We start from the raw sequence: 26,863 nt of genomic DNA on the forward strand, positions 1-26,863 counted from the left end.
CAGGGCCTGGGGGAGGGGAAGAGAGGAGCTCTGCTAATTTTCTCATCAGAAAATTAGCATCTCCTGGCTCATGCTCTGAAAGTCAAGTGGAATTGTGAAGAGGAATCACCTGTGATTTAAAGTGCAGTTTTCCTCCAAGAGGTATGTAAAATTGCCACCTTCCTGTTCGGAGCCTCTGGGGACGGAGGATCAGAGCTGCTGAATTGGAGAGGCGGAGGAAGGGAACAACTGCTCTTTCCTCCAGCCTCACCCGCTCCACCAGACCAGCCCGTAGCTGAAACAGAGACGGGGGAGCCGGCTCTGTAGCTCCAGGCAGGGAGACCAGCACGTGCTGCCTGCCTGAGCCCAGGAGATGGAGGGGAACTTGAAGTAAAGAAGAGGCTGCGTCATTATCCCCTTCCCCCTGTCGTGGGGGCAAGGAAATCAGAAGAGATTGTGCCCTGTCCTGATTTAAGCATCTTTGGAGTTAAAAAGGACTCGGAGAGGATGCTTCAGCCCTGCTCTCTTGCTGTGAGCCCCATCAGAATTTGGTTAACAAGGGGCTGGAGTGTCTGAGACTACTGAAAAGCTTGTGTGTATGTGCGTTTCTCTGCGTGCCTGTCTCTGTGGCTACATAGAGATATATTTAAAAGAAGGTTAATTGGTCTCCTGGGAACTATAAAGAACTTGTTAGGTTCCTCTGTGTGAGCAGTGACTGTATGAAGCCTAATTACCAAGCCTGAGTTATTCTTTTTTTTTTTTTTTCTTTGGGGGGGGGAGAAATCTCTAAGGTCCTTATTAAAACCTACAAAAAGTCTAAAGAATGATGGAATTAGAATTGATTTGTCTGTGTTGATCACAAGTGCAGAGAAAATAAAAACATTGAACTTTCACCATGAAATACTAATGGGGGTCATATAGGCATGGCTTGCTTACACATCACTATTGTGGGGATAAACAGAAACCACTGTGCTGAATGGCAAGAATAGCAGGCTGGAGACTTTCATGTAAGGTACGCTCTATGCTCAGGGCAGGAAAAATACACACTTACATGTTCTTGCAGGGAGCATTTTACAAAACAGCCACCTCAAATGTATTTTCAAGCTGATTGACTTTGTAAAAATCATAAACGAAAAAGAAAAGGACTTTTGTGTGGGAAAATGTACATTGATAGAAAAGAGAAAGTAGCCATTTAAAAAGGGGGGGGGGGGGGGGGAAGAGGAACTCTAACATGGCTTTGGTCTGAAATGCCCAAAAGCATTTGCTTGGGATTTTTTGACTGTTCTTTAGATTTTGCTGAAGTGCTGTGCGTGGGGACCAGAGCTTTGTCTACGTGGAGGAGGCACAGCTTAGGCAAGGGCAGCTCGCAGCACTCTGCCCACGTGGGGCACCTCAGCTGTGGAGGAACTCTCAGGCCATACCTGCACATACCCCAAGAAAGTACAATGATGCCATTCCACCCCGTGCATCCTGCGCATCCCGCAATCAGGAATATGGCAGGACTGGAATGGAAACATTTTACGTAGCTACAGGTCTGTCACCAGTCTGGACATGTTCATGTGGGTCCGTGATTAATGTTTGTAAATTAACATGGCGACCAGCTGTTTGCTGACCTTCCCCAAAAGCTAGGCTGGCCAAATATTTCTCCCCTGTAATTAGTAGTTTCTGCAACTTTTTTATTTTGTTCAGGGGGGGGCTTCTCTGCAACACCATCACTGAGTTTGCTTCTCTCATTAACACCTTTTTTTGTGGGAGAAGGCACTGACCCACACACCGCAGGACTGTTTGCCGTCCTGCCACTGCCTGAACTCGAGCCCGTTGAGTCACTTATCTATGGGCCTCTTTTTCCTCAGCTGTGAAATAATACTTAGCTTCCTCGTTAAAGTAATCAGAAGTATTTTGAGAACTACATTTTCTGCATATAGCTCTCCTGCTGTCCTACAAATAATGCAGTAAGGGAATGCATATAGACTCTTTAAGGCCTTATAGGTATGGAGGTAGAGAGGCAGACCTATGGAGAGTGTCATATCCAGTTCCTTTTTTCTTTTTTTTTTTATGGTGAAGAGAAATTTCCCAAGGATCAACAATGATAAAGCCCAACTATGGTCATCTGTCTAACCCTGGCTGATTTGCCCAAGGTCAGACAGAGTTTTTGGTGCAGCGGAGAAACCAAGCCATAACTCCATGTCCGTAACTCTAAGATTTTCCTTCTTCGCCTTGTCTTATGGGAGATTTAATTCTGAATCAGGGGAAAAAAAAATCCTCATAATTGGCACAACCTCGGTGAAAAAAAGGACTCTGTTCATTAAGAGCCTTGCAGTGTCCAGGGACCATTTGGAATACATTGTGCAGGGAAATAGCCTCTATATTTCATGAATGTGCTATGTAAAAAAAAAAAAAAAAAAGTCTAAGAAAGCTAGTTTAAAACCTAGCCATCAGAGAACAGGGTTAGAGCGAGAGACAAAAAGGGCTGAGTAGTGGGCGAGTTTTGTTGGCATAGACCCATGCACGATAGACTCCACACATAGGTTGATAGACTCAAGGACATCAAAGCTCTAAAAAATTGGTTCACTGCATTCTTTATTTTCTACCACCTCTGCTATACACTGCAAGTTCTGTTTGCTAAGGGCCCAGAGAGTTTTTACTTCCAACATCAGGTCAGCACACCCTGAGGGGTATGGATACAGACAATTACATGCTTAAAGAAACAGCAGATTTTAGGGAACTTTTTTTTTTTAAGGCGGCAGCTGTTTTGTTCAACTGGATTCAATTATTCTTAGCAAAACTATATAATCCCCCATGTTTGTCTCCTGTGTGTTGGTACTGCTTTTCTTCCAAACACATACTACAATGCAGTTCAACTCCCTCTAAGTACAACAAAACGTTGTTGCTCCTGGATTAATTTAAGGGATAATGACAAATCAAAAGTAACTCAAAATGTGTTCCTAAAGCTTGAAGTGAACCCAGATTACCATTGTTTTCCAAAAGGCACTGGAAGAGTCTCTGACCTGCTGGAAGCAAGCAGCAAGCCTGCCAGCATTACAGATAATGTTGCAGTCTGCCTCGGATTTCCAACTTTAGCATCTTTATCTTAGCAAGCTGATACCACCTGAAAAATTTGACAGATATTATTCGTGAAGACCAAAACATGATGTCTGTGCAAAGACAACTCCAGCTACTTTGAGTCTGAGCTGAAAAAATAAGATTACTTGATTTGAAATGAGTGCTTATCTAGTGTTCCTTCCTCGCTGGCACACTTGCTTGCTACCGCACTTTCAAATGATGCATTTAACTACATCTCTCCGCTGTCACCAGCCAGCTTTTTTTTCAGAAAACAGGCTGGAGTGGGACCACTGGGAGAGAAAAATCCGCCTGCAACTACCTCCCCTGCAGCATCAGCAGCCCTGCTGGTGGTGGTAGTACATGTGAATCTCCAAGGGAAGCCGCTCAGTAAATGATTGGAACCAACCAGAAAACTTCTCTCTTTCCTTGACCAAGCCGACAGAAACATGAGTTTTGCATCAACAGTAATGAGCATAAAGCATGAATCATGCTCCTGTACTAAGCAGTCTCCACAGACCAGCCCAGAGAAGAAGGCCAGGCAGAGCTGGCAATGCAGCGGTGCCCTCAGGACCCTGCGCCAGAAACCTGAGCCACAGACCAACCTGGGGCCAATGTGGTTTCTTGCATCGCTCCATGGGCTCCAGACCAATTCCCTACAGCCCTGTGTGCGTGGCAGCACACTTACTTACTGCCGTGGTGCTCTTCTGCAGCCAACGTAGCACGCTCGTCCTCCATTTCCCAACAGTCGCTGAACGGCTTCTCTTGTACGTTTCCCTAAGCATCTGCTATAAGAAAATACCAGTGTAGGTAGATCCTTCAGCTTGATGTAATGTGATGTGGCCTTTCTCACCTGACATCAGGTGACTGCCCGTCCCCTCGTGCCCACCTTTCCCTGCTATTGCCCGTGGAGAATTGAGGTGTCCCCACTCTACAAGAAGCCCCAGAAAACAGCACTGCAGTTCACACATACAGACGTGTCTGTGTACATGAGAGCTGGCGGGTCGTCTCCCAGTATAAGCTGCATCAACTAATGCATCAGCTTACCTTACGTTCTGAAGCCCCTTCCATTTACAAAGCTTAGTACTAGATATGTAATTGTGAGATAACATAAGCGTCATCTTTATGCAAAAAGACATAAATTCTAATATGCATGTGCTCCTTTAAATCTAGAAAATATCTCTTGAAGACTGGGTACCCCTCACATTTTCTGGTTGTCCATAAGTGATGCCATTACTTTGTGAGAAATCCCAATAAATGCAAAGGTCTGACCTTTTCCCCCAGATAATTTCCTTTTCATAATAGCAAGAAGACCCAACCAAGCAGTGAATTTCTGCGAGGATTATTGCACTTCTTGGGTGGCTGATATGACTTGGCCTCTGGCATCAAGCCATGCTACGTACTCCAGAAATGCACTGCATTTCATAGGTTATTGCTTGCATATTACTGCCGGGCAAGTGAACGCTCCATATACTGGAACAAATTCAAACGCCTTGAAAGGAGATATCTTCCTCAGCGCTGGCATTCATGTGCTGTGGCTGTAAATTACGCCCAGAGTGTTCATTTTCTTCTAAAATGTGTTCTCATCTTGTAATAATTAATGGTGTCAAGTTACTGGTGTGAAAAAAGCCTGACTTTACAACAATGATGGATTAATGAAATAACAGTCATGGCTGGAGTAGCAGCAATAAATTGTTAGAGAGGAGTGACACACCTGAAGTGATACTTTCAAAGGCCTTAAATTGTTTAGGTTTCAATGTTTCTCATAAATATTTGGCTTTAGTTAACATTTGTTTCTGTTGTTCTGTGTGAAGGAAGTCAGCGGCTCTGGCCAGAACAACTCTCTCGCTGATGAGTGTGGGGAAATAGGGAGCCCAAGCCAAATAGGCTTTCCAAGACATCCTTCTCTTCCCCAAGGATGACCTCCTAATTCAGCGGTCATCTGCAGGTCTCAGAGCTTCACTATTTGGGGAAGTGAAATCCAAACCCCACAGGCTCAAGAAAGGTCTAGAAACTATACCTCACCACTGAGTTCACAGGTCCAAATCTCTTTTTAAGACTGGTATGAAGTATGAAACTTTTTTTCACTGGTATGAAACTCCTGAAGCAGATAAAATGGGGAGAAAACAGAGTAAGCAATTTCCGCATAGATACAATTTTGATTAAATTTTTATTCAGTCTATTTTAATATTCAATATTACAACATACAAAATGCAAGAAGGAGAGGGACAGAGCCCTGCAGATATATTGTGAGGGAGGAAAATCTCATTTAGAACATTGGGAAACTTATTTGATGTCAGAGAACACTGGATCAGGCTTTCAGAAACCACACCTAAGGACAAGACAAATGCAAAAAATATATTCTCTCTACTTACAATGTGTCTGACATGAGATCCTTAATTGCTGGTTTAATTAATGGCATAAACTGGTACAAAAAATTGACTGCTGATATCAATAGAATTATATCACTCTGTAACTGATGAAGACTCTGTATGAATTTCCCAATACTTATTATCAATTGAATTAGGTGTTGTAAATTGATAATTAGGTATTGTCAATTAGATTGTTTGGTAGGAAAAAAAATCCTCTGAAAATTGCAGGTGTTCCTCCAAACATCAACTCAATTCAGATCATACAGCAAAACTAATAAATACTAAACATTTTTGTAAAGCAAGTAGGACCTAATGAAAAGACACCAAAGTCATCAAGAAGCTTCCCAATGCAATAAAAAGCATTTGTTTTCCTTTCTCCTTGAATATTTCATTTTCCAGACTAGAGGTTATCCTCACTGTATTCTCATGATGGCCTCACACTGTTCCTTTATCTCCATCAAGGCCTGCATCAGGCTATGATCTGTCCCGTGGGTCACCTTCATAATATTATAGGCCTTGAGGAGAGAACAGAAAGGGACACATTAGTCATTGTGCAGACCGTGCAAAGGGTTGGTCTCTGCAGTGAGGCAGGGATATAAGTACTGATCCTGAAGTGGTTGGCAGCTGGAGGCTTGAATGCATGGCTTAGTAGAAAAAGGAGTGAAGCATCCCAAAGCGTGTAATGATTTGTGCCTGACGGAGGAGGAGGCACTGACACATTATTCATAGGTGTTAAAGCCCATGACTACGTTACACAGATGGATGTTTGGAACAGTAGAGGAGATACTTTTGCACTGAGGCATGAAGGCCATTTTAAGATTGGTCAACTACAGCACCCAAGGATTTGATACATTATTTAAAAGACAACTGTGATGTTCATTATGTTAGTGGCCTCAAAGTCCCGTAAATAGAAATGGATTAATGCTTAACCAATGGAAAAAAAGTGCCTTAACTGTATCAGGAAAAACTATGCATGCCATCAAACAAATGAGTACATTAATAGTTTCACTCTAAAAAGTCATGCAGGGGATGCTGGGGGTTTTTTGCTGCTTTTCCCAGGGATTATTTTCTCTGTGTGTTTGTCATCTTCTATTCCTAGGCCAATTTACACTTGCTGATACTGCCTGTAATGCTGCTGATTTCCTGCCACAGATATGTCTGAAATGCTCTTTGCCCAGCTCATATTTAGATCACCACATTTCATATGACATTTCTGCTTCTTCCTTCTATTAAATTCCTCCTGTAAGGAGAGAAGTACCAGATGGAAATGGATTCAGCACTTCTGAAGAAAGAACAAGGGAGCTAGAAATGCACTGGTAGGAGAAAAGACATCAGAGATTTTTCCTCATCCCCAAACTGAGAAATTGCCAAAAACTAAATGCAGCCTGTGTTTCAACGGGTTCCTGGTCCAGTCAACTGACAAAGTTCAGCTAAATCAGTTTTGGACTGCAGAAAAAAGGATCTTTTTGGAAACTAATGTTGAGGAAGGGGCCTCATTTCAATTGGAAAGATAAAAATAACAATAAATATATTCTTTGAGTGGAATGAATGAAAGCCTACTTCCAAATTCTAGAGACTGGCAAGCATATGGAAGTTCTAGCACAGTTTATTTTTGCTTCAAATAAGCTAATTCTTAAAAGAAGAGCGAAACAGCAAAAGATTGAAAGAACAAGTTGAAATAGCAGTCAAAATAAATCAGAGTGTGCAAGGAGCTCTAAAAAGAGTCAAATATGTTCTGAGGTACCACAGTGCCCTACTACTAAATAATAAAATACTCAGTTAAAAAGGAAAATGGAAATGCTTTCATCATCATTAGAAATGCCTAAGAAATGCAAAATAAACCCAGAAATCCTCCATTTTTGCATATTTGTTTTAGCAGAAATACAAAACTGGTCCTGTTTTTGAAAAATGTTTGCAAGTAAGTCATAATTATACTTCCTGAAAAGACTACCTGAATTGTTGTTAGTGTTCTGCTTTTCCTAATATAACATATTGGGGAAATGTTGTAAAGAATAGATCATAGAATTATTTCAACACAGTGGAGTGTGAGGTATTAAGCTGTACAAGAGCTTTTTTTTTTTTTTTAATAAATAAGTGAAAAAATAGTGTGAAAAGCAAAAATAAGAGGCAGTCCTTCCCTGGCAGAGACAGTGGGATGAAGAAAGATGAACACTTGCATGGTATAGGAATCGCTGGATGGTGCAGGGCAGGATAGCTGCAGGTAGGATCTTGTGGGCATTGCAGTGCAGAAACACGCAGCTGCGCCCAGGCTAACTAGTAAGAGACAGGATCACCCTGGAGGAAAGTGGCCAGGTGAATTGGCCATGGATCCAGACACACTTGGTGCACAGTGTTTGCATGCCCTGGCCAAGAAAGCTGATGAATTTATTGTGAATGACCTGTGCTAAGAGCTGTGCATTTGGATACATCTGAATCACGGTCCTGGGGCAGACGACCTCGATCTTCAGCTCACGTACAGGACAGAGGTCAGGCAGGCAGTGATGGACTTGGACACCTTGGTGCAAAGCCAGAGATGTCCACATGGATATGCCTCTGTTAAAAGGCAATATCAAACCTAATCTTGAGATAATGCCACCATTGCTGACCTCTCTCTCACCTCCAACATTTCCTTTCCATTTCCTTTTTTTTGTCAGTATGGCAGATAAATGCACCCAGTCCTTATCCTTCCTCAGGGAGAAAACCATTCTCATGCAACATACTGTCTCACATGTTGCAGTACGAGTCAGAACCAGCTGCAAGGAAGTTAGAATAACAATGACTTCTGTAATCCCCAGACTAAACTGGTGTTAAGTTCTGTAGCTGTTTTTGCAAAGGTCGGTGCAAAACTGGGGTAAGTTCACCTCCAAAGCAAGGAATTGTTTTACCGGGTAGAAGCAGCAATATGCAGGCGCTCGAACACTCCTCTGCTCTCCTAAATTGCACAGCTAACCAGCAGAGTTGAGGCTGAGCAGAGTCGAGGCTGAGCAGAGTCTTGTGGCCTGTGTGGTCTTCCTCTCAGCTAAAAGAACAAATCTAATCATGAAAAACTACAGTAATCGCAAGACAGCAACACAGGCCACAGTGCCATCAAGCACACACTGCCTCCCTGAAGAATATAAATCCCATTCTAGTAGTGGTATGGCTGTTGCTCCATGAATGCAAATAAAATGCAGGGCGGTCGTTTGTGCCTGATTTGCATGGGGATGGGATGGGATGCTCATCCCCACAGCTGCGGGGAACTCTGCGCAGATGCAGGACGGCACCATTCCATCACAGGGAAAGCAGAAAGCAAGTGGCCATGTGCCAAAACGGCATGAAGTGAGGGCTAGCATTTCAGAGAGAGTATCTGTTTTTCCATCTCTCTTGACTGAAGGGGACACTTGTTAAAGCAGGCACAGGAAAACCAAACACGGTCACAGTTACTATCAACCACAACTGGCAAACAATTCAGCGTTTGAAGCAAACATCTAGAGAAAGGAGATTTCTTCAGTGTTGCTGTGAAACTAGGGAGGGATTTTACCCCAGTTCCTGGGCTTTTTGCCTCCACACCAGGGATTACAGTAAGAAGGGAAACAATATTGTACCTATTGCAATAGGGCAAGGGGTAATGTTTTTTTCACTAAAAGAGTGTAGATTTAGACTAGATTAGATGTAAGGCAGAAATTTTTCACAATGAGGAGGGTGGTGAAACCCTGGCACAGGTTGCCCAGGGAGGTGGTAGATGCCCCATCCCTGGAAACATTCCAGGTCAGGTAGGACGGGGCTCTGATGTCCCTGCGCACTGCAGGGGAGTTGGACTAGATGCTGTTTAAAGGTCCCTTCCAATGCAATGATTCTATGACTCTACTGCAGGCCTTCATGAGACAAGACAGCCATGCCCATCAGCTCATGGGAGGACAAAGGTGGTCCTGCAACCATGCCAGCCAAGTGCAGGGTCTACAGGGGAAACTGGCTGGTTAGTGTCCTACATGTGTGCATCCTCCTGCCTGCCTGCCCCTGTCCACAGCTCAGCTCAGCAGCTGGGTCTCACTGCAGCCTGGAGGATGAAGCAGCAGCTGCAAAAACACGCAGCACTCAGCATCTTGCTTCGAGGAGATGACACTCAGAAGTGAAGTCATCTCCTTGAATCCAAGCCTTCCCCTCTGGACCCTGCCTGTCCTCCCAAACCAAGTCCAGCTCTACTCAGGTTATGGGCAACCAAACAGGTGAGCTTACAGTGCTGTGAAGGTAACAAATGATACCTAACAAATATTGATGCTAATGAGTGCACCTCAAGACAAATCTATACACTTGCTAAGGGCTCCCATGAGCTCCAGAGATGCAGACCTGTCCTGGGCTCCTGCAGGAGTGCTGCTTCCCAGTTAAGAAGCTTTTCTCTTCACAAGACAGCTTTTTGCAACTTTTGTTATTGCCTCTTTTTACAGACATTCCAGGCTCTTTAAATTAGGTTTCTCGGACTGGGCTCCAGCTCTGGTCTTTTGCTGACAAAGGTTTTCTTGATCTGTAATTCCATTTGTCCTCCCACCATTACATCTTTCATATATATATATATGTATATTTATATAAATTTAAAAATAATACATTGGTTGTACAATAAACCAAGGGCTACCCTTCAGGTTTTATTCCAGAAGTGGAGTATTGCCTTTCTGCAACACTTCTATTTCCAAAGCATGGCAAATTAGATCCTGCAGGGCCTAATATACTTTTAGGGTGTGATTTCACTTTAATGGCTAACATAAAGCCCTCCACGTTATTTAAGCCTTCTTTGGGGTGCAGGGCAGAGCGCTAAACCCAAAGGACACTAAGAGTAAGGTGCTTATGATAGTGATTAATTTTCGGGTGGCACCAAGAGCAGCAGCTAAGGGCTGGGCTGCAGACCTGCGTATGAAGATGTACCGGTCTTAACAGGCTGCGCATCTGATGCAGAGAGGCTGTCAATCCCCAGCAGCTCTGAGGCTGTGCCTGATTAAACAGGATTTATATGAGTGCGGTGAATTTCAGTCAGATCTCAATTCCTCTGCACCTTCCACATCTTTCTCCTTAATGCCACACTGAAATTAGTCTGACGAGGGCTCCAACAGGGTGCTATTCAGTGTCAGAGTGTATTAAGAAGAGTAATGAAGCAGAGAAGGTAATCGAGTTTCTGCTCTGAGCATGTGGCATGCTCTGTTGACACATCTAATCACAAAGGGCCAAACTGTGTTCTCGTATAATTCTAGGACATTATCTGAGTTATATTAGGAATCACATCCTTTACTCGCAACAAACTGGGAATTATTTTTTGCTCTAATGTGTTCCAGTGTAGACAGCAATGAAGGGAATCAGTTTTCAGATCTCATCCAAAGCAGCACTATGTCCTATGCTTACAAGTTGTATGGAGAAACGGGATGACAAGAAGCTTTTCCTCTTCTCAGCGGTGTGGGACTGAACTCCCAGAGAGTGGGAGTTCAGTCTCTCCCTGTCTCACACATGTGGGTGAAAAGGGGGAGGCTGAACGGGGAATAGGCAAAACCACAACAGGATTAGTTTGTAAATGGTTCTGCATCTCAGCTGTAAAGCACTCACTGTGTCCTTGTGGACCGCTAACAGCTTGGAGACCACAGTTAGAGATGCACTGGGGTATGGCACAGAACGGTAAGCAGTGCTGTATTCTCCCTTTTCAGGGAAAGAGGAGATCACAGCTTGAAAAAAGGTTTCTGTGTTAGCCATTGCTCAGAATTCAAAGGGTAATACAACAGCAATCTGTCTTGCAACGGGCAACTTCTTCACTAAAAACATACAAAACCCCATCACAACTTCCACCTTCACCGATAAGCAGCATTCAGATCTGTCTAGGGGGATTCACTCCAGTTTAATTTAATGCAGTATCATATTAGAAACGTAATTAGAAGAATGCTAATTGATATATTGCGGCAGTATCAATGAAAATAGAAGCTCCTCTAACTGGGGTCTCACTCCACCTGCTAAAAAGGAAAGTCTGAATGTTTGGAAATTATAAATATTATGGGGGAAACAGCAGAGCAGATTACCTGGCACATGACAGATACATGAGTTACTTCTGAATGATGCATGGAAAATAGAATTTATTACTCTTCCATCTTCTTTGTAATGATCAGAATTGGCCATAATTTACGTTAAATATATCAAGTGAAGATTTGAGTTACCAAGACTGGCATCATATGAAATACTAATTTATTGTTTCAACATGTGGAAATTATCAGTTATTCAGCTTGCATAATTAATCAGATGTACTAGGTTGTCTAGAGAGTCATGGCTGATAGTAACTTTACAGGGGATCCAGGCAGGAGTAAAAACCACTTCCCCCCCAACCCACAGTGCAGCCATTCCTTCTATCCCAAGCAGCTGCCCTAACTCTTTGCCACAAGACTAGCTCTTCATATAGTACAGATGTTAAACAAAGGGGACATACAGCCAGCTTCTGCACTTCTTTCCAACACTGGGGCCAGAGCTGGGGCCCGCTCCCACCCCACAGCAACAGGCAAGTAGCTGGACCAGGTGGCTTTCTGCAGCACCCGGCAAAGGCAACGAGGAGGCTGTGTCAGGCGCTGGAGGTGGGCCGAGAGACGAGAGGGGGAACTGCACGGAGCATGTTGGCACAGTCAGGCCAAGCTGACCACAGGACAATCAATAATACAAGGGAATAAGCGTAAGACATCTTTGAGGGGAACTGGAGGCAGCACATCTTCCAGGGGGGAGAAAAACACCCTGGTAGTGATTGAGGACTTGAGATGGGAAGCGAGTGAGATCCCACGTCCTGAGGACATGTTGCACATGGAAGGGGATTCTTCAACATATTTAAGATGGTCCTAACAGCAATATAACAGCAGGACAAGTAAGAGCTTGGGGTAGGGGGAAATTAATCTAAAAGTCAGCTCAGGTACAAGAGGGATGGCTTAAAGCTGAAATGTAACCAGCAAAGCACCAGCTGCAAAAACCAGATCAAAGAAGAGAAAAATGATGAATGATACAGAAATAGGAGGGATCAAGAAGCATCCCTGTTGATGTGAGTGTGGCTCACAGTAAAATCCAAGCATTAAAGGCAAAGTTCTCCAATCTGAAATGACAGATCCCCGATAGGGACTAAGGAGGATAGAAACTGCAGCTCTACTCCTGTTCTTTTACTTTCAGTGATCCCAGATTCACTTTGCTTCAATAACAAGGAGAGTATGAGGCACTGAGATATTTTTATCTCTTCATATCTAATAGTAATTTTTCATCCAGGCACCTCTGAGCTATCGAACTGTAATTAGCAGTGACTGATACTGGAGGAAGTAGTGCCTGAAATGCTGAGCACCAGTGACCCATCACCACACTCTGCTGCAGCCTGGGGAAACACCACTGATGGAAAAAGCAGTGAGGAGTATCCAAAGGCATGAGGTACAGTCAGAGCAGAAAGGAGGGACACATAACAGGTTCGGGGGAAGTGAGAGAGGGGGTCAGAAAAGAAACAGTTCATACTACTGACCTGTTTCAAGGTCTCCAGCGCTTGAGGAAACATGTCTTGACTGTACTGCAGTTTGCCCACTCGCATCAGCTGGACAGCCCTCAGTGGATGGAAACCAGGATAATACAGTCTGCAGAGAAAAAGGAGGAAGATGTGTCACTGTCAGCTCTCACCTTCACAGTCACTGCCTCTGCAGAGAGCTATTAGGGTGGGACTGCAAAGTCATTGTGAATGTTAATAAGGTACTCAGAGAAAATTAGCTGCACTACTGAGAAGCATGAAATACTGAGGGGAATTAACAAATTATTACTCTCCATCTCAGAGGAATGCCTTTAACATTATCCTGTTAGAAAGTGACAGGAGTGGGATTATTTAATTCACTACTGTTGGATAATACAATAGCATTTACTGTACTTAGTGTTGCAAACAGAGGTCGTTCACAATCTCAAGTCTCTGGAGAGGTATAATTTTAAGAGGAAGCTTCAGCAGGGAACCAAGTCCTGGATCCTCCAAGATGAAGGAGAGGGACTGCAGGGAAAGCAGGTATGTAACATCCAGGCCACTGTTTCTGAGGGTTTGCTTGCTGCTCCCTGTTGCAGAAAGAACTGGTGCTGCACGTTCAAGGAAGCATCTCAGACTTGGCTTGTGCATCTAAACAAGGTATCTGCTAGTGTGAGGATACACTCCCATTCTTCCTCAATTAATTTCACAGAAGCAGAGGTTTTCCATCAATCCCACTGGAGTTAATAAAAACAGAACTATGCTCCCTTTTTTTTCTAGGAAGCAGACGGAAAGCAATGTCATCATTAATTCCTCTCAAGATGCTCTTGAAACGTCCATGCTTTCATGGTGGCCACTCTGCATTTCCAAATCCCTCTGGCCCTTGGCTCACAACACCTGGATCTCACCCCAGCCCTGTGTCCTGGATGTGGAGAGCATGGCATCTCGGAAGAGCAACCTGGGGGCTGCAGAAAGCTGTGGATGTGACTTGCCTGCAACTGGCCAGCAGGAAACACAAGGTGAAGGGACACACCTGGAAGTTAAGTAAGTCACCTGCAAAAGATTTGAGATCTTTTTTGACTAACTACACAAGTGCCTTAAGCATGACTCACTGAAGAAAAATGTCCTATTCGATGAAACAGCATTTTACTTCCTCAAGTACACCAGTGGTATGCTTGAGGAGTGTCTCAAAAAATACAAAATTTGCCACAACTGCAGGAAGAAGAGCCACTAAGCTTCCCAAAACCTACTCTTGGAAGATTTTTTTTTGTGTTTACGTCAAACTTACGATCATCAGGGAATTGCTAATGAATGATACCACTGCAGTCAGAAAGACACTTAAAGCTGCAATAGTATGATTAAATGCATGACAAGACATTAAACGATGTAAATTTGTACAATGTATAGGAATCTTCTGATAAGTCTGCATGCAAATGAGGAAATTATCTTTCTCCATTATTTTTCACTAATGAAAATGCAAATACTATTAAATAAAAGTAATTGCTTAAATGGCAGTGTATCTGTCTGTCCTTACAAATATCAAATGAAGATGTGTAAACATCATGGAAAATGTTTTGACACACAAAAACCCCTTTCTGCTGATGTCACTCAGTTTCAGTGAAGACATACAGGAACACATGGGAAGCGTGCCTGGCAGGATCTCGGGAGCAACAGCTCTTGATCTCACAAAGCCTCTCACAAAGCAGCAGAAATGAACTCCTCGATGAGACTAATCCATCCTGAATTGCCACAAGCACCACCAAACCCTGTGGGTGGCAGTTCAAGAAGGTTGGAAAGCCAGCAGACAACAGAGAAGAAAAATGATAGCACTTATCTCAATCCAAACTGACCACTCAGGAAATTCAAGGATCTGGTTAAACAAACACTGGAAAATTATCAGTAGGTTTAATTTTAGATTTTGTTTCTGGTTATTACATCAATTAACATGGTGCTATCTGCTACTAGTTAAATAGGGAGAAAATGCAATTAAGTCAGAGATTTTGGTGTGAATTAGTGAAGAGTAATAAAAATTGCAGCGCTGACACAAATGCGAGTGGTGAGCACAACTTTGTAAAAATTGCAGAAAGATACCTATATGATTGCGTACTTCTGCCCTCACCTGTGACTGCCGCAAAGGAAGGAGCAAAAAGATCATTCATTCCCTCTCCTCTGGGCCACCAAAATGCCAGGATGCCTGGGGCAAGCATCACGGCCACAGGAGAATGAGCCAGGGTTGTCTCTCCTTTAAAGTCTCTCCTTTTTCTCTCCCTCTGAATAACCAGCTCCATCCAAAAGACCAACACAAACAGGGAACTTGGGTCATGCCTTGCCTGCAGCCACCACAGGGATGGCAGCTCACAAAGACAAATCCAGGCTATGCTTTAGTTCAGCAATATGGTGCCTTCACACGGGTCCATCAGAATTCAGAATCTGCCCCTCCATGCAAACAGGTTCCTTTCTATAGACCATACATTCACCTGCAGTCAATAAAGATTTAGGATTGTGGTATAGGCAATATTGGAGAAAACAGGTGGCAATTTACCAATGTCAGGTACTCGGCCCAGACAACCAGCCATAAACTAAAGCAAGTGAAAATAAGATGAGGACATAGAAGGACTAAGTGTGAAACGAAGAGTCCTGTGCTCATAAATATTTACAAAGCTGTTTTACTGAGCTGATTTATGCTCTGATCTTATGCATGTACATAGTTACATTTTGCAAGCCTTAAAACTGACATTTGAAACAACTGTTTATCATATCCTGGAATAAATCTATTAAACTATTGGAACACTTTTTGTAGAAGCACATGCATTGAGTGAGTTTACTAGAGAAATCCAGACAGCTTGCAGCTCTTCTGGGAGACGTGTAAGTGGGGAAAATGCTGCTGGCTTCTTCCAGACATCCCTAGGATTCAGTATTATGAAAAACTGGCACAGCAAAAAAACTAAGAAGCAGTGTCAGGTACTTGTGAGCCAATTTATTATCCCCACACACTGCTCTGAACAAAACAAAGTGGATAAATTTAAGAATAAGGGAGATATTTACCAGTCAAGGAACCAGTACCTAAAGACTGTCAACAAGAGACTAAGACAACTATAGAGAAATACATGCTGTAAAACAAGTTACAGCTTGGGAAGAGTAGGATTTCAATCTGAAAAGGATTTTATGAGATTTACCAAGGCCTGAGGGACAGGAAGAGGAACAGTAACATACTGAAAGCTGAAATAAAGATAGTTCTGTGGAGTGATGTTTCCTGGCCGTTGGCACTGGTCAATGCCCAGTAGTTCACTTGCAAAGAGAGATTAAATGCAATATAACAACTAAAAAGTAAAGCTGCCTGTAAACAAGAGAACTAGAGGAGGCTGAGAAAGAGCTGTACGTTTTGTATGACATCCTCTGCTCATATAAGGCAGCACAGCTTTGTTAGCAACTATGACTAGCATCCATGCTGGCCTGTCCCTCCATCCTGCCCTCCTGCCTATCAATTGGTCCCCCCAGTTTGGTGTTATCTGCAAAACCCACAGAAGTGCCTTCTGTTGCCTCCTCCAGGTCATTGATAGAGATAAACAGGATGAGTACCCAGTCCTCTGCGGTACCCCACTGTCACTGGCATCCAAACAGCCGTGCCCTCTCACCCCCACCACCCAACCAATTTTTTACCTCTCTAGCTCTCTACTCACCTGGACTGTACCATCCTGACTTGGATGTTAACTCCCTGATCTTCTCAACCTTGCAAAGATAATAGTGAGCAAGCTGGCCAGCTCTCTCAACGGCTTTGCTGGAGGTAGCCACTGGGACTGATGGGTTTGTAGGGGTCACACTCTCTCAGGTAATCCCTGGCTCAACCCTTGTTCCGGGATGTGCCCGGGAGACTTCATAGGTGAACAATGAAGCAAAGGCGGCACTGTCTAGCTTACTATTCAAAACTTCAAATGAAAGCTATTTCCTGGTCTCCAGGTAGCTTGCACCGGTGTTTTACTGTTCCAGGCACCAGCAGATCCTGCATTTCACTCACAAAATAAAAGGATACCAATTTTAACTTGGCAAAGATATGGCCCATACTTTGTAAAGCAATAGCTGCTTCTAATACACCATGAAATTGATAGCTCCTATTTGTAATTTAGCCACAAGGTTTGCCTTGATTAACCCCAAAGCGCAGTCACTGATCATATAATTTATAAAGAAAAGAATATTTTTCTTCATTCTGTATATTAGCTCTGAATGTCTCCAAGAAATCTCTTGTGTTCTCAAGTAAAGGACAATGTAACAAAGACAACCCTTGACAAATTTTAGCCAGTTCTTTCTATTTCTTAATACTGTAGTATCATTAATTCCACTAAACTTATCTCCCATTACAGGGTAAATAATCAGAGCTTTTGTGTTGTCTTGTGAATTAAAACCTAGTATTAAAAAAAGAGACTGCAAAATCACTGCCTTTTCTGATACCTCATATTTTAAAATAGACACCTACCTAAATCAGTTTGTGGGTTAACATTTATACTGTTGTCTTCAGCCTGATGTAATTAGAAGCAGGCAGGATTTATAAAACCTGAAATAAGGGTTAAAAATGGAAATGTTACAAGGCTCTTTAATACAGTGACATGTAAAAAGTGATGCTATAAATAATTGTAAAGTGGTTTGCAGTACCTTTTAGTGCAAGTAAATATGACAGCATAAAAGACATAAAGCAGTTTTAGGAGCCCCGGCAACAAAGAAGGAATTAAGAAGAGGCTCCTGGGCTTCAGGAAGGGTGGTGAGCAGAATGCAAAGGGAACAGTGTCAGCCTCATGACAGAAACGTACCCACTACAGCTGGTGGAAATATTCACCACAAATATAGCACCCAATAAGTTCAACGTTCTCGTCTTTCTCTGATTCATTCTTGATTTCTGAACTGCTCGGTGTTTGAGTACATTCATTAAACCTGTTCACTGAACAGCAGCCTAGGAATTATTTTTATGTTGTCCAGTTATTTGTTGTTTCATTGTTCAGTGATGTGAGACTGGTCATCTAATTCGCATTATATTAGTTATACTCCTTGTCTGGGATGACCAGTGGGTTCTAAATATGGGAATTACACGAAACATTTTTGTGAAAAGTTTAAGGACAAATTATTATTTGTGCTAAAAAGTATAAAACATTTGGTATCTATCAACATTTCCAGGGAGGAACCAGTTATTTTATGAATAGTCAAAGAAATCCTACACCTCAGGAACATAAGACAGCTAAACTAACTGTGCTTATTTAGGAGCTTACAGATCTTAATGCCAAAGGTCCTGCAGCTGTTCAGTCTGATCTCCTACACAGAATTTCACCTAGCATTTCCTGCTCCAAAACCAGCAATTTGAGGCTGAAATAGTGTTTAACAAGCAATGCTCTATTTATAGAAAATAATCTTAAGCAGCTTTATATATAATTTGCTCAATATTAGTATTTTTTAATAAGCATGAGCCCTGTGCAAGAGTTCTGCCTGGGATGGAACAAGGTTACAGGGTTATTTTTGGAGGAAGTGGGAATGTTGTTATAGATACTGGACTAAGCGACTCTGTTTTGCATACAAAGTATTACAAGTCTAGTTGGAATTGTAAAATTTCTAAGGGCAATGTATCTATATTAACCTGTGTATAATCTTTAGGGGTCCCTGTCAAAGCTTTTCAAAAGAATACTAGCCTGGCTTTCATGTTAATAACATGTTTTTTCTTGGAATAATAATGGTGTTAACCTGTTATTTTTTTCTGGTTTCTCTTTCTCTGTCTTTCTCCCTGTCTTTCTTTTCTTCTCTTAACAACTTCCTATTTATCGTTGTTGACCAGCTAAGTTTAAATCAGTTCGGTACCTTACAACTCTCCCTATGCCTTCTGCAGCAGCCATGTCATTTTTGGAGTGGCAGACTAAATCCTCTGCCTGGGTCAGACTTGATATACTCCAGCTGCCCTGAAATGTTTATTATGCATTTTATCTCCCCATCACAGTGCCTCACAGAGACAATGAAAGAATCAGTGAACACTTTAATGCTGGCATTCCTCTTTTCTATTTTTTCCCAGATTTGACCTCTCTCACTTGGATTTTGGGATCGGCTCCTCAGCACTAGCAAGGAGGTTCTCCTGGAGGTAACCGCTAGTGCACATCCCTAAAGCATTACAAAAAAGCTTTGCCAGTGATGAGAAGACACTATTATTAGTAGAAGCTTTATGCTGGAAAATCTCCCACAAACTAAAGCAGGAAAAGTAACTTTCTATGACTATTACATAAAACTATTAAATACCCCTCAGAGACTTTCTCTTCTGTTTTAACCAAATAACAGCAGAAAGCCAGCATCATTTTCCACGCCAGCTGGGACCTGATATCAGTAAAGAAGTGTAGACCTAACACCTCTGATCAAAGTTCACTCGGAAGTCTCCATACTCTTACAATATATCCTGGCTGTACATTTTGCAGTCTAACTTACATATGCTCTCTATCTGTATTATTGCTGTATTGGCAAAACTCTCAGTATCCTCAATATTGAAATTTTCACCAACCACCACAACTCATGTACGAGTCTCATCATACTAAGCACTAAAGAGTTTAGGCATGACAGCCTTTGTTCTGCACAAATAAGACATGGAGGCCCAGGCAAATGAAGTCATTTGTCCAATATTACATGAGAAAATCTCTGGGAAAGCCAAGAGTTGAACCTAGATCTCATTGCAAGTTTAAGATGGTTTTTGGTTCAAGCAGAGCCCAGTTCTTGTGTCTATGCTGTCTTGTCTATCTGTCTGGCTCTGCCAATCCAAATGAAAATAAATGTAGTTTTATAGGCTTGACAGGCTTGCTGTATTTTGCAAATGAAATGCAGAGACAGTAACCTTAGTTTAGAAACTTTTGTGCCAATTTATTTTTCTGTTGTGTTGTTTTTTTTTTTTATTCTGTCCTCACTCAAGAAATGTCCTGTTATTTCAGTGAAGCAATTGCCTCTGGAAACAGTTCAGGATTTAGATCCGTGAAATTATGGCTCAAAATATTTTTCATCACATCTGCATCTCACACTGTTCCATTATTATTTGTTTCAGTAATTTAACTGATGTGATCAAATAAGCAATCACACTTCTTAATCGACTGAATTCTCAAGAAAATGTTAGCTATCCATCTCAGAAATCATTTCTCCCTGGCTGCTGATCATTCTGCCGTATTCCTATGGTGATAATTTATGTCACATTAAAATGGATATTGTTCCAGATGTTGGATCTGCCAAGATTTGAACGATAACTTCAATGAAATGACAAAGTGGTATAAGCTGTAATTTTCATCTTGGCTCTCAATCTGTGTAACTCACCCACTCAAAATGCTGACAATGACTGTTTGAACTGTCCACTTTAAATGTTCTGTTTTCTTCTGGTGTTAAGAGATGTTAAGGAAAGAAAGAGTGCTCAATCTGGAATGGAAGTAGGAGAAGATTTTATATAGATTGCCCCTGTGTCCTGGCCAATCTTCAAAACATCTTGTAGCATTTGGTTTTTTTGTCATGAGTTCACCACCTTCACAGCTAAAGATGGTAGGACGGACTGTTGCTGCAGATAGAAACATACTGTCTCAGTCCTTGCTTAACCAGAAGACTAAGAGATTAAGGTCAGCAGTTTAGTTCAAAAGATTTATAAAAAGATTTTAAAAGCCATATAGATTACATTGGAAGAATGCCAGAAAACACAAGAAATGTAGGAAAGACAGCAAAGGAAGAATGGGAAAGCTAGTTAAACAGAACACACATGGAAAGACAAGTAAAATATGGAAGGAAAATGTACACTAGAGATACTGTAATTTGTGACAAAGACCTTGGTGTCACCTTCTCCTCCAGCAGTGAACCTGTGACTAGCTGTTGATGTTAAGAAAAATGGCCCACCATCCGTATCGCATACAGCTGAGAATAAAACTGCAACACTGGCTGCAGATATAAGCAATGCAAGTTCAGATTCCAGTTTTCTCAGAGCAGATCACAGATCTACAGGTTTCCATGATCTTCAGCCACAGACCCAGAGAGTGAAAGGAAAATGAAAAGCACTGCTGGATCCCTTATGCGACTTGCATATAACTTTCCTCTAATTGATTCCCTCTGCTCTGAGGGACCTGAGTTTCCCTAGTATCAAAGCCACACACACCTAATTGCTACTAGTGTCAGTAAACTTCAAAGAGGTCGTGCAAGTGTGTGAGTGTGCGCACGCAAGCACAAACTGCACAAGGAAGGACACAGCTGGTCGTATTGACATCTTCAGTGCAAAATGTCTTCACTCGGCAGTATCTCTGCTCACCTCAGAAGGCTTTTGTAATACAAGAGACTGACAACATGTGAGTTAGATCACTGGGTTAAGCAAGAGTATCAAAATTCCTTGTTTCCTTTTCTATTCTCTCTCCAGATAATTCTCCAGAGAAACAGTCAGGTGCCGGTAAATGACTTTCTCTCTCTTTAGAGAGATGATTACAAATACCAGTTTCAGACAGGATGGTTGAAATCTGGAGAGACATTGTCACTTTTCTTATGACAGCAGTGGGTCAGGAAAGAATCAAAACAGCATGTTCTTTGGATGCATTTCTGTCACTTTCAAGTTCTGGGGACTACAGAGTTATTGTGAGTTTTTTATTATTTTTGTATGCATATATCAGTGTTTTAGCAGACATTTATATATACAGTTATCGGTTCTGAAGTAACCTGTATAATTTGGGAAATAAATCTTGGAGCTATAATGGATATTTCTGTGAAAAAATTAGCACTGTGAACAAAATCAAACAAAATATTAGGATATTTTTATGAAAAGAAAGGAGAGAACTGCTGTAAAAATACATCACGCCTCCACATCTTGGGTATTGTGAGTAATTCTGATCCTGTCTTCTCAAAAGAGTTCAGTAGAAAGGTATAGACAGGGATGATGAGGACAGTTAAAGGCAGTGCAATGAAAGAGTAAATAAACAGACCAGAACAAGCTTGCAAAAGATAATGATTGTGGAAGGACTTGTTGATGGATGTACAAAATCACAGGTAGCATGGACAAGGCAAATGAGGAATGGTCACTGCCTCATAATACCCAGAAGATATCAGATGAAACCAACAACCAACAAACAAAAAGGTGTTCTGTCTGTCTCAGACACCAGCTGAACCATCAACCCAGCTCAAACTGCAGTTGATTTTTGATCAAAAAGCAAATGGATAATCAAGTCCAGGATCGTATTTTCTTCTTCCATGACTACATTGTTTGGCATGTTACAGTCACCCTGTGATCACCAAATCTTCTTCCCTGTCTGCTATTTCCAAATGATAAGCTTCCAGTTTAGAACAGGTGGAAGACTGTGAAAGGACTCATAGGAATCTCCCTCTTTTTTTGATACCTCCCCAAACCTGCCTCTTTCTTACACAGTTTCTTATCCATCTTACCATTTTTGTGCAAATAACAAACAGAATGACAGTAACTCTATAATACTCCATTACATTCTTCATTGAAGTTAGCTCTATGGTATTTTCTTTCATTTAGATTATATTGTCTTATCAAAAATACGGTCTTGCAGAATCCATTTTTAGCAAATCTACACTATTTTTTACAGCATTTTCCATTCCTTTCACTTTTTTCTCCCTTCACAATTTGCCCTAAATCTTTGAGGTGATGGCCGTCTGGTTCCCTCTTCTAAAGTACTATGGGTCTTAGTCTTCAATTGTTCAGTGTCACCTCTGATGGGAGGATGCTCTCTGAGCACCACTTTAAGCCAAGTGAATACAGAAAGGAATTCACTCTGCATCCAGTTAGCAAGATGGTCCTTTTTGCTTTGTGAGATCTTGTGCCATTGTTGTTCCCTGAGTAAACACCTTCTTGTTTGCACTAACTACCACAGTGGCATTGTGTTCACCAACAGAGTTTCACGTCAATAGCAATATGGGGGTTATGGAAAAAAAGTGAGACCAGGGATCTCTTGTTTTCCCCACAATCTTCACACCAGCAAGATGCTGGTTCACTATCATCCCAACAGCAGACATCCGATGCAGCTTCATGAGTACAGGCTTCTGATTTGGTTGGGTAGCTGTTGAACCTAGTGAAACTAATCTCACTGTTCTGCCAATGTATGGATGGCTTATCCCCTCACTTTTGACCATCCAGCTGCCTTCTGGACTCACCTCTCTTACACCTTTCTTTGCTTTCATCCAGTGTTGTCACCTTTCAAAATTTGTCAGGCCTGTGCTTTACCAGCTGCCATTTCAGTTTTTCTTGCTTCTTGGATACTCACTGTCAATAATAATAGCAATAATAACAGCTGAATTAGCATTTACAAAATTTAGTGAGTTTCTTAGGCATAACTTGTTACCAGCGTGTCTAAACAGGAAGTCCATTGCCTAATGTCAGATATCTCATTTAGACATCATCCTTACTTCTCCTGTCTCAGCTTTTCCATCTTCAAGATGAGATCTATTCTAATTTAGCCCCTGATATAAGGGCTAAATTCAGTCATGTTTGTGAAGTGCTTTGAGAGTTCAATAGGAAGATTCTGTAGAAATTCAAAATATTAGCACTAGTTCTGAAGAGAACTACAAATCCTTGGTAAGCTACACAGTTAAAATGTGACAGCTAAACGAGACCATCTGTCTGAACTGGAGAACACTTAACTTCCATCCAGCCACTCAGTGAGCTAGCAAATTTCTTGCATGACCCAAAAGGTATGTAAATCGCTCCAGAGTTTCCTAGGAAATAAAACAATCTGGAATAAAGGGGAAGGGGGAAATAGCATTCTTTACAGAAAGAAAAGACCTGCTATGAACTTTATGAACAGCAATCATGAGCAATAACCTCTCCCAGGCTCTAAAGTGCTGCCTGAAATGCTGGCTGACAATAAAGAAGATATTTTTTCAGGTAACATCACTATGCCTCTTCACGGCATGGAAAACTTTGTGCAATACATCAAAAGACCAAGGCATGCCTGAACTCTCTGTTTGTAATTGAAAGTAGCATGTTCACTGAGCAAGCATTTTTCAAGCAAAGCCAGGTTTGCTGCACACCTTGATTAATGAGAACATTTGTACCTTGGCAGAGCAGGCAGGGGGTAAAAATTTTTTAAAAGAAGATTGCTTGAGGAGGAAATAGATCCATTAAATGAATATTTCGGTTCATATGAAGTAAAACAATTCTCAAGATTTCATGCTTTACATGGTATTTCATATTAGTAGCTAGTTTAGTCTGTGAGCTATGGTCTCCAATGGCTAAATCCAACATGCATGTTTACAGATAGCAGAACATCTCAAGACACTTTCCACTGATTTAAACCATACAATGACTGATTTTAATGCTTGATGCATAGACTGCCACAGTTATATCGCCTTTGCTAGCACATGGCACACCATGCTTCTAAGAGCTATAAAACAATGTTAATGTCAGCATCACAGAATCAAAGCCAAGTTTCCAGAGCATCGCTCAGAATGCATAATACTCAGGATTAAAAGATTTTTGTCTCACTTTTTGTTCAAATGTCGCTTTCTTCCTACAGTGGTCTCTGGGACAGAGAGAAAAGTTTTATGCCCAGATTTTGGCTCAAAATTGTTTTTAATCTCAATCCACCATTTTTTAATCATATGTTTTTGTCCTAGAAGATTCTAAGGTTTTGCAAAATCATACCTAGCTATAGTTATGGGGCCCAGCCACTCAGAGCTTGTTTGGAGATGTGTGAGACAGGAGGATAAAAGATACTCTCCAGTAGGTGTTTTGCATCAAATTTCCTCAGTATGAGGTTTTGGGTTGCATTTCTAAATTAGATCATTAGAGGTTCATGTCTTGACTTGACAAGGATATATTTCTATAGACAAGATAAGGGATGAACAATTCATTTAAGCTAAAGTGCAATGCATTCAGGGACCTACTGAATAAATCTCTTTAGTAAAAACAGAAGTAAAGAGTTCCTAGACAGAAAATATAGGGCATGATACACAGGACCAGTTCAGCTGTTTTTCTCCCACTTAGTGGCTAATACATAAAAATACATGACGGGTCTGTTGGAAGGATAATGTTTTCTCCAATCATGGAAACTCCAGCCCTTGTGAGGAGAGCCATGGAAGGGTGGCCACTTCTCTGTGCCAAACCACAAGTGCAGTGGCTGAACATGACACTGAAGAATATGGCCATGAGGCCATGAGAAATAAAAAAAAAGAAAAACAAACAAACCAACCAACCCCTGGAAGCTGCACAGGAAATCCTGTGGAGTTACTTGACAGGGACCTGATCAGTCCTGTCCTTACAATGGTACTTTCTCAGGCACCAGTGGAGGCATGGACATTACATGTCAAACCTCCTTTCCCTAGGGGTTGCAAGTAGACAAACCGTCGGTACAGCACACTTCTGACAGGAATCCTCTGAAATGATCTGATAAATGTTTACCTTGCACCCCATTCACTGAGGGCAGCAGGCACAAAGGAAGAGCTACAACTGCACTATTATGCCTAAAGCACATGAATAAATGTCTTGTAGCTGTCTAAAATTACGAAACAGTGAGCAACTACATTTCTCTCTCAGCCAATTGTGTGGAGGCAATTAGCACATTGATTTCTGGATAAGTGGAGGAGGGGAAATGAGCAAAAGAAGCACATGTGCACTCTATCAAGTACTATTTTTTCTATCAAATAGTAGTTGTGTCCCACTGAGCTAAAGAAAGACTCTGTAATACTTGGTCCACAGCTCCCAGTAGATGATTTCTGCACAGTGAGACAAGGTTCACAGTTCTAGCTCAGAAGTAATAGTCAGGACACTGGGAAGAGCTCCAGCAAGCTGTTGTGCAAGCCCAGCAGAGCTGCCCAAGTAACCAATTTATGAGTCCTGGACTACTATATCATCCTGTGTCCCAGGTTACACCTCTTTGTGGGCTAAAACACTTTGGCATAATATTTACTGTTGGTGTCCCATCAGACATACCAGCTATGTCTGAGGCAGAACCTCCGGTCTATCTCACAAGTAATTATTTTGAACTGTAATAAGAAATTCCCTTTTCTCCCTCTTTCCAGATACTTGTCTCCTGTTTTTTTCTCTGTTTTCCTCTTCTAGTTTTTGTATCTTTCTTTCCTACTTCCTCTATCTTTACCCTTACATTTTCTTCTTTCACTATTCTCTATCCCACCAAGTTGCTTTTTTCCCCCTTCTAACCTCCTTTTGCCATCTTTTTATTCACCATTTTATATTTTTCCCACTCCTGGGTCCCATCTACCTACACATAACCAAAGTGGTGTGTCCTGTGGAGGATGATTCCTTATTTGGATGGGCTACATGCAAGATACGCATCCTTGAAGCAACAGTTAGACCACTAATAGCTGTTTCAAAGTAAACTCCCTATACACACTGAAAATTATATGGTAAGACATGCAATGGTGTACTGTGCATAAAGCCTCAGGAAACTACCCATTGATCTATGCTATGTCCATTAATCTCTGCAGCCTAAAGGGCATCTTTCTAAATTGGTACAGGAGGCAGCTATGAAAAGAAACCTGTCAATACTCTTTTGTGAGGCACAGGAAAATCACATACTGAGTCTTTGCCATTAAATATGAATCCATGGCATGAGGCATGCATCAAAATCTAAAATGGCATTTACTTGCCTTGAGCAAAAACAAAATGTCATGGCTCTATCTGATTTTGTAAAGTAGCACAATGGGACCCCACCATTTGATTGTCAATTTGTGATTTCTCTGAAATATGGCTTAGATATCTCTTGGCTTTCATGGCATCCATTCTGAGGGTTTCTATATCACCTCCAGTTTGTATTTCATGCTGGACCAGATGTAACTCAATAGAGTGCAGAAAAAGGCCTCTACTAGGTGACAGCTTCTCTCCCAGAAAAATGGAGATCTTTCCTGGAGTCACCTTGCAGATGCACATCATGGCACTGCAAGCTTTTGTAATAAAAAGGACTTCACGCTCTTCCTTGGAGCTGTATCTCCTTTCTTTCTCTGCTCATGGTGGCCCACTTCCTCCCATTTTTCATCAGACTCTGTCAAA

The 26,863-nt window shown here is 41.7% G+C and overlaps 1 protein-coding gene across 1 annotated transcript in view; it reads right to left on the reverse strand.

The window, feature by feature from the left end:
• Positions 1–5,824: 5,824 nt before the first annotated feature.
• Positions 5,825–26,863, reverse strand: part of SMYD3 (SET and MYND domain containing 3) — a gene marked incomplete at its 3' end in the record, with an annotated part of 420,719 nt that continues 399,680 nt past the window's right edge. The window contains exons 11-12 of the mRNA XM_081998098.1: positions 12,898–13,006; positions 5,825–5,926 (exon numbers count right to left, since the gene is read on the reverse strand). Coding sequence (XP_081854224.1) covers positions 5,825–5,926; positions 12,898–13,006 — 211 coding nt within the window. The remainder of the gene's footprint in view (positions 5,927–12,897; positions 13,007–26,863) is intronic.

This window comes from Phaethon aethereus (genome assembly GCF_964289735.1).
Source record: "Phaethon aethereus genome assembly, chromosome: 3".
NCBI lineage: Eukaryota > Metazoa > Chordata > Aves > Phaethontiformes > Phaethontidae > Phaethon > Phaethon aethereus.